Raw genomic sequence first — 12,349 nt, 5'->3', positions numbered from 1 at the left:
GCCTGACAGGCAGATTTCTGTAGTTCTACAAAACCAGAGTTGTTCTAGTGTTCTGCAAAACTTAAGAAAGCTCTCTATAATTTTAGAATGAAAATAGAGAATTGACAACTTCATTTTATTAAATTGAGAAAAAAAACCAAACAAACAGATAGGAAATGAAATGTTCCAAAAGAAAACAAAACAAAAATCCCTTTAGTTTCCCAGGCAGCCATCACAATGGTCAGTTAGTCCTGGCAGATCCAGCCGAGGTGCTGGCAAGCTGAACACACGCTTGTGCCTACCAGCCCAATGAGTGCAGCTGAACCAATGGCCCCTCTCCTCCGGTTTTTTGGATCTGGAAAAAAGGCATGTTTTGTCAGTTCAGCAGCCCATCACTGAAAGACTAGCCCATCCTAAAAATTAGAGGGAGTAGGAACTAGAGATAAACCTCAAGGCAAAACAGCGGGCACCAGCTCGGGCCATGTACCGACCCTCAGTCTGTGCTATTATTGGATTAGTGCTCTCCCTATCAGTAGGAAAAGCGTACTGCAGAGTTAGCAGCCTGTGGACCTGCCCTCTTTTGTCCACACCCTGACTGGAAGCTTTATGCTGCCTCCTTGATGTGAGCTGGAGGAAAGAGCCCTGAGGCCACTGTAGGAGACTTGAGTTTCCAAGCACCTGCTGTGTGCTGCAGGGTAAAGACCTACCTCCTGTGTAGTAGCCATAGGCATAAAGGATTCTCCCAAGGATCCAGGTGATGCCAAGCCCCGTGGCAACCCGCTAGAGAGAAAGGAGATGCATTAAAGGTTGTAGAGACTTGCTGCTTGCATGTGCTTAAGCTATTAGAGCAGCCCTGCTTCAAAGAAGTAACCACCAACTATAGCATGGGTCCTGACCTTGCTAGGACAACGGGGAGTCAGCCTAGGGGAGGGGGTGACTGATGGAGCGTGCTAGGATAAGTTTTGTATAGGAGTCACTTTCATGACACTTATGGGGAGGTGCGTGCTATGTGCTGCAGAGCCTTGCTGTTTTGCAGCACAACTCTTCCCAAGCAAGAAATGGTTAAGTCATACGGGCAGCAGGTGCTGAATCTCATTTCACCACTGTCCAATTAGTGAGCTAGACCATGTGCCAGGATCTTGCAGGCAGCTGTTGCCCCAAGCCCCGCTCCACTGCCTCCAGCAGGCGTACAGGGTTTCCTGTTGCAGGTGTTACAGACTTCCACCTTGCCTCTTAATTTAGAGCTTGCTGCAACATGGCTCCAGTTTGCCAGATTTACCTATGGTGCTTCCTTCCCTCTCTGAAAAGGAATATTCAGGAAGGACCCGATTTGTCTATTGGTGGCAAAGAAAGAGCTACTGGTTTTGGCCTCTCCCACATGCCTGCCTCCTCATGAGTTATCTACATCTCTCAGTTAAAAATAATCCAGGCTTTTTGTGATCCTTCGCATACCTCCTTCGGCGGTGGAAGTGAGTGGGAATGTCACCATGTTCCCCATCTATTCTTATCAGATAAACTCTTCATAAAAGTGTGCTTAGAAGGGGGAGAAAGGGTTCCTGTCCTCCACACAACCAGGTGCTGAGTAGCCCTACTGCAAGCCCAGCAGGACCCTGCAGGGCTTGGAAAAACCAGGCAGGGTTGGAGGGACCCTTCCCACTCATGGGCTGGAGGCTGTGAATGCTTCGGTTTGTCTGACAAGGTAGCCTTAGAGGAAGAAAAGGGGTCTAAAGCTGAAGCAGCAGTAATGAGTTTATTAAATACTTATGATTCCCCTGCACAAGACTTACCACTACATTTTCAGAAGGGGCATAGCTGTGAAGTGTGATGTGGCTAGTGAAGCAGCCTGCTGTCTCCAGAGAGGCTAGCTTGGCCTATTGCCCCCCACCTTCCCCAAGTCAGGGAGCAAGAGCAGAGTTCAGTCATGCACCGTAGCGTCACTTACCGGGTGGCAGACTCCACCGGTGGCCAAGAAGAACAGGAAGGCAGGGTAAACTTCCAATCTGAAAATAAAAGCAAGGAGGTTGTGTTTGTGCCCAAATTGCTTACAAAGAGGAAGCTCCACAAACACAGAAGCCGCGAGCATCCCCTGCCAAGGTCTCTGTTGGGCCTGACTGTTACGAGTCTCCATACTCAGGAGAGCTGTGCTTGATGCTGTGGCCACAGATGGAGAAAAGAGGGAATCGGAGCGTGCACAGACTTTTAGGGACTTCCCCCTGTCTGTGCCTCTCTCCAAGGCCACCCACCCACCCACTCTTTCTGTTTTGTGTCCTAAGCCCCTTACCACCACTTAACCCAGGAGGAGTTGTTCCTCCTAGCACCTCTTTGATGTGTTGCAGCCTGATCCACATTAGCCTCTCCCCAGGGAGATCTGGGCAATACAACAGATCAGCAGCCCCTAGACAGGCTCTTCTGGAAACAAGACTTCCAGTGTCTTAAGATCCATCCACGGAGGCAAAGAGCCGGATGCTGGGGTAGAGGAGGCTGCTTCACAGCCCCGTTGCATGGTTTAAGGCATGGTAAGGAGCCAGCAAGCCTTATTGCTAAGCATTACATGGCCATATGTTTTCCTCAGGCATTGAGCCTGAACCCAAGCACTTGGCAGCAGCGAGTCTCTAGCTGTAGGCCCTGCTCCACAGCCCTGCGTGTTTTCAAGGTCTGCATTCATACATGGTACTCACGTGTTCTGGTGTGCACGCTGGATGCAGTTGAATATATGCCCATGTTCAGGGTCTGTGCTGTACATGGTTGGATACTGCCAAAAAAATAAACCAGCAGCAAAACATGAGCAAGCGCAGCCTGGCCTTCAGAGCCCAGAGCTGCATGACTGCTTGCAAGACTGACTTGCATTGGCATGCTAGAGCCTGTCTCCTGCCCCATGGCCCACAACTGCTTTGTTGAAATTTGCTGCTTGCCTCAGGCTGCTTCCTGAACTCCCTGAGCAACCTGACGGCCGTGGAGGTGGCTCTGCTTTGAAGAGAAGATAGCCAGGTACTGGGTGACCTCCCTGCTTAAATCTCATCCCTCTGGGGGGGAGAGCAAAGGACGCACCCCCATGTCTCCTCTGGGGAGCTGACAGCAGCCCATCACCCAGGAACAGGCTGGGAGGACACTGCCTTCCTCACCGCTGCAGAGCTGAGCAGCCAGCCGGAGCTGCCGCTTGGCTGCAGAGGGTTCTCCCGGCCTGAAATCCCGTGCTCTGGGCACTACACACACTGGGCGGGTTTGCTCTAATCCTGCCTTCATCCAGTGGGAGTGGGGTCACCCCGGCAGGCACCCAGGGCCTGCAGCACACGCCCGGGGCTGTCCTTGCACCCACCCCTTCTTGCCACTTCCCCGAGTGACCCGGGGAAAGAGCAAAGAGTGTTTGCACTGGGAGCCAAGTGGCACAGCAGCCTCCGCATGCCATCGCCCTGACGCACGGACAGGACCGGCCGCCCCCACCCAGCCCACAGCCCTGCCCAGCTCGCGTGCTCCTTGATGGATGCCGAGGGAAGGTCACTTTGAAATACTGCTTGTGATAGGGCTCACGTGCTCCCTGAGCTTGAGAAACCCTCCTGTCACTTTTGTTCCACCGCCATCCCTTTGTCCCCTACGCTGCATTGGCCTTCTTTGCAGGAAAAAGGACTGTGTGGTTTCTTGCTCATCAGTGTTTCCAAGCTCAAAGCCTTGTGCTTTCAGCCGTCTCGGCTTTGTGCCAAGTGCCTGATCTGCCAAACCCAGGCTCCGTCGTGCCGTCTGCTCCAGTCTGGAGAGCCAGAATAGCAGCTCCATCCCTCCTGCATCCGTGTGGTGGGGCAGGAAGCGTCAGCAGGTCACCCAAAAATCAGCAAGGTGTCACCTAGCTTGTCTGCAACATCCCCTGCAGACCAGCTCCGACCTTCCCGTTCCCTCAGCCTGAGCACTCACCTCCACATTGTACTTCTTGCGGGCCTTGGCCACTTTCACCGCGAGGTGGGTGACCAAGACGAAGCTGGCAGCCCCCGTCAGGATGACGTAGCCGTACTCCTTTGAGAGAACAGCCATCTTGGTGCTGTCAGAAAAAGAGAGCCCGTTACTATTTCGGGGTGTGACTGGAGAAGTGGCAGCTCACTACACGCAGATACGTGTATATGGAAGAACCGCTGAGCATGGACCCAAGACCTCCCAGCACGGGGACTGGCTGAAGGAAGGGAGATACGGTGAGTGGGGAATTTTCACCTCTTGGTGCCTGCTGGGTATTAAGCAGCACAAACCAAGGGCGCTCTGCTCAGTTCCTGTCAAGCAAGCCTTAAAATCACTGAGGTGTTGGTGGGAGGCGGTGTCTGGAGGACCTGCTCAGAGCAGGACTACAGCCAACAGCAGGTCCCATCAGCTCTGGCTGTGGCTGGCTGAGTCCATGACCTCACTGACCCACTGCTGTGCCTGCAGGGATGCTCTGGAGAGGTGGACAGAAGCTGATTGTTCACGGCCACTTCCAACACCAGAGCTACGGGCCACCAAATGAAGTCAGGAAACAGATTCAAAACAAACTAAGAGAGGTTTTTTTTGGTGCAGTGGGAAACAGACCTGTGGAATTCCCTGCTGAGGGATGTTGTGAGTGCAGGCAGTTTTCATAAACTCACGGAGAGACTGGGCAAGCTCTAGGAATGAGAGGTAAACTGGGAATTGCAATACAGATAAACTCGAACTGGCTCAAAAATCCCCGGAGCTGAAAGGAGCTGGGCCACATGAATCATTAGTAAGGTCATCCTTACATAAAATAATAATAGAACCCACCACAACAATAGCAATAATAACCAAAACTTTTCAGTAAAAGGGCACTGGCAGGACGAGCGATGCTCAATCCCGCAGCTTCAGGGAACCCTCTCAGAGTCACAAGTCGGTGAACAGCCCCCAGCAACACGCAGCTGCTGGCATTTACCAACACCTGCACAAGCAAATCTGCCGGCCAGGAGACGCCAGGGCCTGTGTGGTTTGCATTTAACGGTTCTCTGCTTCCTCGCGCAGGCCTGAGATGGGAGCAGAAGACACATCCAGCAGCCTCCACCACGCTGCCCCGCAGCAAGGCTGCATTGCATGCTTCTCCCTCTTTCCTGCTCCCCGTCTGCTGGACCTGCCGTCAGCCTGGTGCTCGACCCCGTGCACTCCGGCACCCTCCCCGGCTGCAAGTGAGGACAAGCGCCCTCACTCACAATCATCTAGCACTGGTCCTCTCACACAATCCCAAACCTCAGGTGTTTTCTGTCTGCATGACCCAAGATGGTGCTGCATCATGCATCACAGCAGAGACCTCTCTCCAGCACTGAAACGATACCCTCCCCAAACCAAACCCCAGCTGATGCCGATCTCCATCTGCTGCCTCCAGGAAGTAGCGAGGTTTTGGTGTCTCCTGCACTGTCCCACCAACACAATCTGTCACTGCGGGGCGAAAATGGGCCACATCACAGAACGGGTGCAAACGGCCTTCCTATTGCAACAGCGCCAGCACCCCTCACAAGGGATCTTCAGGGACCAGCGGGTTCTATTTCTCATTTGCAAAGGGATTATTATTGATGGAGCAAGGCGAAGACATCAGCTGGCTTTGTCCACATGAAGTTTGGTAGACAATTATCAGTAAGAACATTGAAAACCTAAACTAACTAAGAAATGTCAGCCGCACCCACGTGTAATAGAGGTTAGCGCCCGACAGAAGAGACACTGAAAATACAACACATTCCCACTCGGTAGAGCAGGTTGATGGTCACATTTCCCCCTTCAAATTACAAGGTTGGTGGAGAACCCCCGCCTGCCAGCAAGGACGAGGCATTTTATCTTCACACTGCTAAGTTATAATCTGGGGTTTTATCTTAGCAGCAAAGAGCACCATTCAGTCACAGCAAAGCATTAAGCCAGGTGTATTATAAAGCTGCTACTCTTACGCTACTAGTATGAAACTCTACTGCGAGCCTTTGCTGTAGTAATCTGGAGCTATATCAAGCACTTCAAAGTCCACAGGACTTCCAGCCTCTCTCTGCCTTGCGGCTGTTTCTGGATTCTGGTGGCTTGTGCATTTCAGCAACCTTTGCCCGCAGCTGCAAGGACTTTGCTGGCAAGCACTGGCACGGTGCACAAGACTGGATTTGTATCTTCCATGCAGCAAGCTTTTAGGCCGGAGCCACCAAGAGATTCTGGAGCATGACACAGCACAGACTGGGAGCTGCAGCAGAAGAGCTCCCCAGGGGTGCTTTTACTCCAGAGTAAGGGTTCTTACCAAGTTTGCCACTATATATATATAACACTATAGTTACTATGAGTCAGCAAAGCTAGTCTCCTCGTGCAGACCCACGCGTGGATTCTGACTGGCCTGCCAGATACAAGCTCAGACTTTCTCTCAAGCCAGGAGAGCCTTTCGTCCCCTCTGTTACCAGGCGAGCGCGCAGACTTAGCTCCCGAGGCAGAGCCCCCTGCAGGGTTAGGCTCCACCTAAGTAGGCTGAGGGTGCGGGCAGGGCCCCGCCGCGCTCTGCTCCTTCCCCCGGAGCCTGCACTCGGAGGGACAAAGGGGAAGTGAGGCAGGAGGGTCACAGCGCTTGCTGTATTTTCTTCGCCGTCTATCGGGATAATCAGCATAAGCATGCACTCGGAGCATTCGCTCCGCCCGTGCCCCCGCTCCGCTCCGCCCCGCCCCGCCGCGGCCCCGGCCCCGCTCCCGCTCCCGGAGGGTCCGGCTGGGGGGCCCCGGCCCGCACTCACCCTCCGGCGCGGCGCGGAGCAGCCCAGCACAGCGCAGGACGGGGCCGGGAGCGGGGCCGCGCCCGGGGCCGGGTCTGCCCGCGGCACCGCCCGCAGGCGGAGCCCCGCCGCGGCCGCCCCCGCGCCGCCGGCCGTGCGGAGCGGTGCTCGGTCCTGAGGAGCCTCGTGGGAGAACCGGTCTTGTGTTGAGAGATGAATTTGGCACGGATTCGTGTGGCTTTGCAGAGGGTTTTGCCGTGCCAGTGTCTTCCAGCACACCAGGAGGGCTGCTAAGGGGGCATCTGTCCTATATGTCCCCAGCATATACGTATCCTTAGCAGACTGCACTGCCGTGTCCGCTTTTAACCATTTTTGTCATACCGATCATACCTAAGACAAAGATTTCAGCTTTGATTCACAGTCTACAGTTTAATGGCTATAAGACGGTATGGTAATTTATACCACGCTCGCTGAAATCTTTTCCCGCTTTTCCCTTTTATTTCACCAGATCCTGCTAGTATCGGATGAAGAAGCCAGTGTTTCACACGTGGAGTTGCTGTACTCGGTCATGCAAGCAGATACTTCTCTTGGCAATTACCAGCGTTAGTGATACGAAGGATCATGTTTACATCTCCCTTTATTCTGGTCTGTATATGCAACCCTGGGATTTTGGCATCGAAACACAAGCCATTTCCAAGAATACTTGGATGTGTAAGCAATATTTTTGACATTAAAAAAATTCCAGTTTTAGGGATATGTGATACAAAACTGGAGCTGGACTTCCCACTTCTGTAAATAACACGTGGAGGTACAGGGGGTTTGGCCGTGGGGGGACAGACGGTGTCTTTTGCTGTCATCAGAGTAATGGGGAAGAAAGCAAGACCCAGTGGGATCCCCCGTCCCTAAAAGTCCTGGTTTTAATCTCTTTGCTCACATACCTGCCTTTCCGCAGCAGAAAGTTCGCAGATTCCCTGGGGCTCCAGTGAGCTATCTGGGCTGGTCCCAATATGCTCTGCTGGGCTTTCTGGTCAAAAAGGCCTTGGTTGAACTCGCTGGCTCCAGCACAGTGTTGGGGCCTTTCCCATATTTCAGATCGTACCTCTTCAAGCCGGTCCCTATAACCCTTCTTTTCTGTGGTCTTATGGTAAAGCGGGAGTGTAGATGCCTGGCAGTGTGCACGCCTCTCATGCCCCCCCAAAATGAATATTTTGCCAATATCCAGAGTCCCAGTAGAAGAAGGCAAGTGGAGGAAGCACAGTGAGTGAAATTGGAGCACAGAGAGTTTCTTCTCTTGCAGTTTTATTTCACTTCAAAAAAAATAGCATCTAGAGTAGGACATCATGTGGGAAATCAGGCAGGAAGGGCCTGCCTTCAGTTCCCACGATGGGAGTTCAGAAGGATTTGTAGGGCTGATCCTAAGTGACTGTGTCTTCCTCCTCCTCCTCCCCCTCCTCTCCCTTTGAAGTGTGGACTTTGTAGATGACAGCGCAGACGCCAGCCAGCCAGGCTGCCACGGTGCCAGCAAAGAATATGCAGAAGCCAATGAGACACAGAAAGATGTAGTCTTGCTTGTGCAGCTGGGTCAGGCAGTTGAAGTGGAGCTGTGCCTCCACTGCAGGCATTTTCAGGGCACGCAGGCCTTCTGGGGTGTAGCAGGTGATGTTGTCAGCATCTGCAGAGGGAAAAGCAGAAGCAAGACTCTCTTGCCTGTGTCTTAAGCATTAGTGAACAGGAGTCCTGCTAGAAAAGTGATGGAGGGGTTTGCTAAGCTCCTGGAAAATGTCTACAGACTTCACACCCCTCTCCCTCCATGGCTTAGGTAAAATCACACAGGCAAACCCTTGCCAAACCACAATTGCCAGGTTGCCAGAATAATTTCTGTGGTGTTCCTCCATAGGAAAGTATTGCCTGTTGGATTATGCCACTGCGGGAAACTACTGTCCCTGCACTGTTCATCTCTGCTGATTGAGCACTTTTATTTTAATATAAGAGCACTTGTGTTTGTTTTTTTTTAATCTCAAACACCTTCTGAAGTGACGTAGCCTAAATTATGCTGGAATAATGAGGCTTGCATGCAGGGAGTCAAATTTGACAAGAGTGGTTTGCAGTTAGGCAAAGCCTCACCTGCTCTGTGAGAGAGGGAGAGGAAACTGTTGTGAATGAGTGATTTTGAGGCTGCTTAAAAGGGGGGTATGAATGCACCACCACAGAAACTCATCAATGATTCAGTTCTACTGAAATAATGACTATATCCTGTCGTATTGTAATATACGTGGTGATAAAATGTATGCTGGCTTTTCCCTCTGAAGTTAGCAAAGGCTGAGCATGGTAAAAAGCACCGTCTCCTTTTGGTGTCTGTAGAAGCCCAGTGTGCCCCAGCCGCAGCTCTCTCCTTCCCCTCCAGGTTTTGAACTCCCCGGGCCAGTTACTGTGCCAGGCACAGGCTGGTCACTGCTCGATCTGCTGGATGGATGGGCCTGAGGGAGAGGGAGCAGTGGAGAGGAACAAGCCACAGGGGATTTATATTATATGACATTACATTATATCATATATTACTGAGTGATATAGCTGCAGTGGTTGTTCATGCTAGTATCTCTCATTGTCCTGAATATAACTGGAGAGCTGTTACCTCTCTAGTACCCAAATCCATCTAGATTTGGGCAACTTCATGTCAGCACCTCGACTGCACAGATCCAGCTGAGCACAAAACACTGGTGCAATGGTGTTCTGTGAAGCAGCAGTAGCTTTTTAAAGGCCAGGATGGGGATCTGCTTGCAGCAGATTTCAGGGCTCTGTCCCAACTTCCCTTTGCACTGGAGCTGTCAGCTCCTGTCACAATCCTCGGCTCAGGGCCACCTAGTCCCGATGAAGAGGGAGCTGCCTTTCCTGCCCGAAGGCAGGCGGGTGTTTGCGATACAGGGTGTCCAGCCTCTGTACACTTACCGGCAGCGTGAAAGCTTTGCGCAGCCTTCACACCAGTCCCGGCAGGCACACGGCCTCCCGCGGACTCGCCCACAGCATCTCGCCAGGACACAGCAAAGCCCAACATAGCAGGGAAGTAGAGCAGGCTCCCTGTTTTCTTTCGCTTTCCCATTTTCCACAGCACAGCAGGGATCCATACTCATACATCCAGTCTTTGCTGCCACCTCCTTTCCTACTCCTACCCTCTCAAATTGCCTGCAGTGAGCTTTATTCTCCTGTTCTGGTCTCCAATCTTACTGCTAAGAACAGTACTTTTTTTACACTGTTCCATAACTGCCTTTAACATGTGTGAGGAAAATAAAAAACTTTACTGTCTATAGGGAGCTTACTATATCTAATAAGACACAGCGATGTCCTTAATTCTGTCTTAACACCAGCTTCCATTTGCCCTTCCCTTTTCTCCCCTGGGGCTCTTTTGTGCCTGTTTCTTATTTGACGGGCAGACTTTCTCAAACAGTTCCTCTTCCGCAGCGCGCTCTCACCATTGTGTCCTGCATTGCTAAAAACCAAGCCTTCTTCACGAGTATGTGTTGTGCTGTGTTCCTTTTCAGTTTGGAAAATCAAGTTCATGTGCTGCAGCTGCAGAACAAAGCTTTGCCCTTGGGACCAGTGTTTTTCTGGGAAAGGGAACTGGTGATTATCCTGCCTCATGAACACTTGGTGTCCACAGCCCAGTTGCAGAATCTGTCAATATGATGGGAAACAGCTGATTTTGGGATCCCAGATGATGTAAGGAAAGAAGTCTTAGAGACCCTGTTTTCAAGAAATGGCTTTTATTCAGAAGCAAGCTGCGCTGTGCTGCTACAGCCCATGGGACTCAGTGCTCACCTGCATTGCATTTCTTATATTGGAAAACTTAACATAAAAGAGAGCCAATTTGCTCTGGGGTGCTGGAGGAAGAGTGGGACCATATGGAGCTTCCCAGCCATAAGGATACAGATGCTTTTTTGAGCACAGCTTGTGTTCTGTTTCACTCTGACCATCAAATGTCATCTGGGACCCAAACCAGAGCTCCCATGGGAACAGCAAAATGTCTTTCTCTGACTTCTGAGCATTGGGTCACATTCTGGTACAGAGGATCAGTCAAATGTACCTGCTCTGAGGGCTAGGAGCACTGTGAGAGCTGGAGGTTGCAGGATTTGTAATTTTTTTATCTGTCCTAGCATAACAACTGCTGTGCTCTTAAGGCAAAGGGTGTTCACTCCTCATGTACAGAAAGGGGTCGATGGGGAGCAGGGTGTGATCACAGCCCCATGGAAGTCAGCAGCTTCCACACTACCCAAACTTTTCCCGGAAACCCCATCAGTGAGAGATGAGAGCAGAAGAGGAGCTGCCTGGCTTTCAACCCGGCTTTGTTTTCAGCGTTGAGCAGAATTGCTGTAGAGGTTGCACAAATGAGGCCTGCCCGCCAGGCACGTTGTGCAGGAAGAGGCTAGCGGGAGGTGTTCGAGGTGACGGGGACACTGGCTGAACGGTGGAGAGCGCAGGGCTGGAGAGGCTGCCCCGAGCAGGTCAGACCGGAGGCAGGAGAGCATTTCCACAGAGAGAGGGGAGTTAACTCATCATTACGGACATGCTGGTACTGCAGCAGCACCAAAGGATCAGAGCAGATGGAGACAAGGCAGGAAATTCAGAGCAGCAGCTTTCCCAGCGCAGATCTCCCCAGAGCTGCGTTGGGCTCCTCATTTTTGGCACTGCAGCCTCAGGCTGCTGTGACTCACAGGCACGGGGACACCTCCTGCAGCTGGTGCCAGGCGTTTTAGAGCAGCAGCGATGTCCTGGCTACAGGCTACACTTCCCTGACTGTCCTGAGGATGTGAGCACGTGTGACTCTCTGTGGGTGGAGCTGCTCCGATCTGTGTTTTGTGCAACACCAGAAGATGGGACCCACAGTTGACATGCAGTGGCACAGCCCCATGAGCTGAAGTTTTGGGAAAGAGAACAGAGGGCCCTCTCTATTCCATACAGATCTGTAGGAGTAGGGAGAAGTCTTGCTCACACAGCCCTCACCTGGAAAATGAACGTTGCTCTCTGTCATCCAGGTGATGAAGTCCAAAAAGGAACAGTTGCAGTGCCACAGGTTGTCACTGAGCCCCAGAAACCTCAGGTTGGGCAGGTCCCGGACAGTGCTGGTGTCCAGGAACGTTAAGCCTGTTCGGCTCACATCCAGGTGCCTCAGCCAGGTATTGTTGGCAAAAGCATCCTTCTCGATGGCCAAAAGGTTGGGATTGTCTGAGATCTTCAGCACCACCAGGCTGAGGAGGTGTGAGAAGGTGCTGAAGGTGACCTGTGTGAGGTTGTTAAAGCTGAGGTCCAGATAGACAAGCTTGGCCACACCAATGAAAGTGAAATCCAGGTCATCCCCCAGGAGGTTCTTCCTGCAGTCCAGATAGACCAAATCAGCCAAGAAGCTCAATTCCACTGCTGGCAGGTACGAGACATTGTTTGCTGCCAAAATCAGCTGCCTGGTGTCCAGCGGGATGGCCGCAGGGAACTCCTGCAACTGCTGCCCTGTGCAGTTCACTTCCAGGTACTGACAGCTACACCTGCTGGGGCAGTTGATCCTCTCTGATGCCATCCCCATCCCCAAAAGAAACATGAGGCTCAGGGGCCGCGGTCTACCTGAAGGAGACATGGTCTAAGACCTTCCAGGCTGCTCAGCCCTTTGGGAACTGCGAGCAGCCCTATGGAAGCTGCGT

At 52.1% G+C, this 12,349-nt stretch overlaps 2 protein-coding genes across 2 annotated transcripts; both read right to left on the bottom strand.

Moving 5' to 3' along the window:
* Positions 1–80: 80 nt before the first annotated feature.
* Positions 81–6,768, bottom strand: MGST3 (microsomal glutathione S-transferase 3). Its single transcript, XM_075156768.1, has 6 exons — positions 6,690–6,768; positions 3,886–4,009; positions 2,658–2,731; positions 1,922–1,979; positions 687–759; positions 81–334 (listed from the first exon to the last, which is right to left on the bottom strand). Exons 2-6 carry the CDS (start codon positions 4,000–4,002, stop codon positions 225–227), a joined length of 432 nt encoding a protein of 143 aa, XP_075012869.1. The 5' UTR covers positions 4,003–4,009; positions 6,690–6,768; the 3' UTR covers positions 81–224.
* Positions 6,769–8,083: 1,315 nt separating this feature from the next.
* On the bottom strand, positions 8,084–12,310 carry LRRC52 (leucine rich repeat containing 52). Its single transcript, XM_075156770.1, has 2 exons — positions 11,661–12,310; positions 8,084–8,340 (listed from the first exon to the last, which is right to left on the bottom strand). Exons 1-2 carry the CDS (start codon positions 12,283–12,285, stop codon positions 8,084–8,086), a joined length of 882 nt encoding a protein of 293 aa, XP_075012871.1. The 5' UTR covers positions 12,286–12,310.
* Positions 12,311–12,349: the final 39 nt, after the last annotated feature.

The sequence above is a fragment of the Calonectris borealis genome, chromosome 8 (assembly GCF_964195595.1).
Source record: "Calonectris borealis chromosome 8, bCalBor7.hap1.2, whole genome shotgun sequence".
NCBI classification, from domain to species: Eukaryota; Metazoa; Chordata; class Aves; order Procellariiformes; family Procellariidae; genus Calonectris; species Calonectris borealis.
Note: the sequence above shows the minus strand (reverse complement) of the source record. Positions and strands in the feature narration are given on the sequence as shown.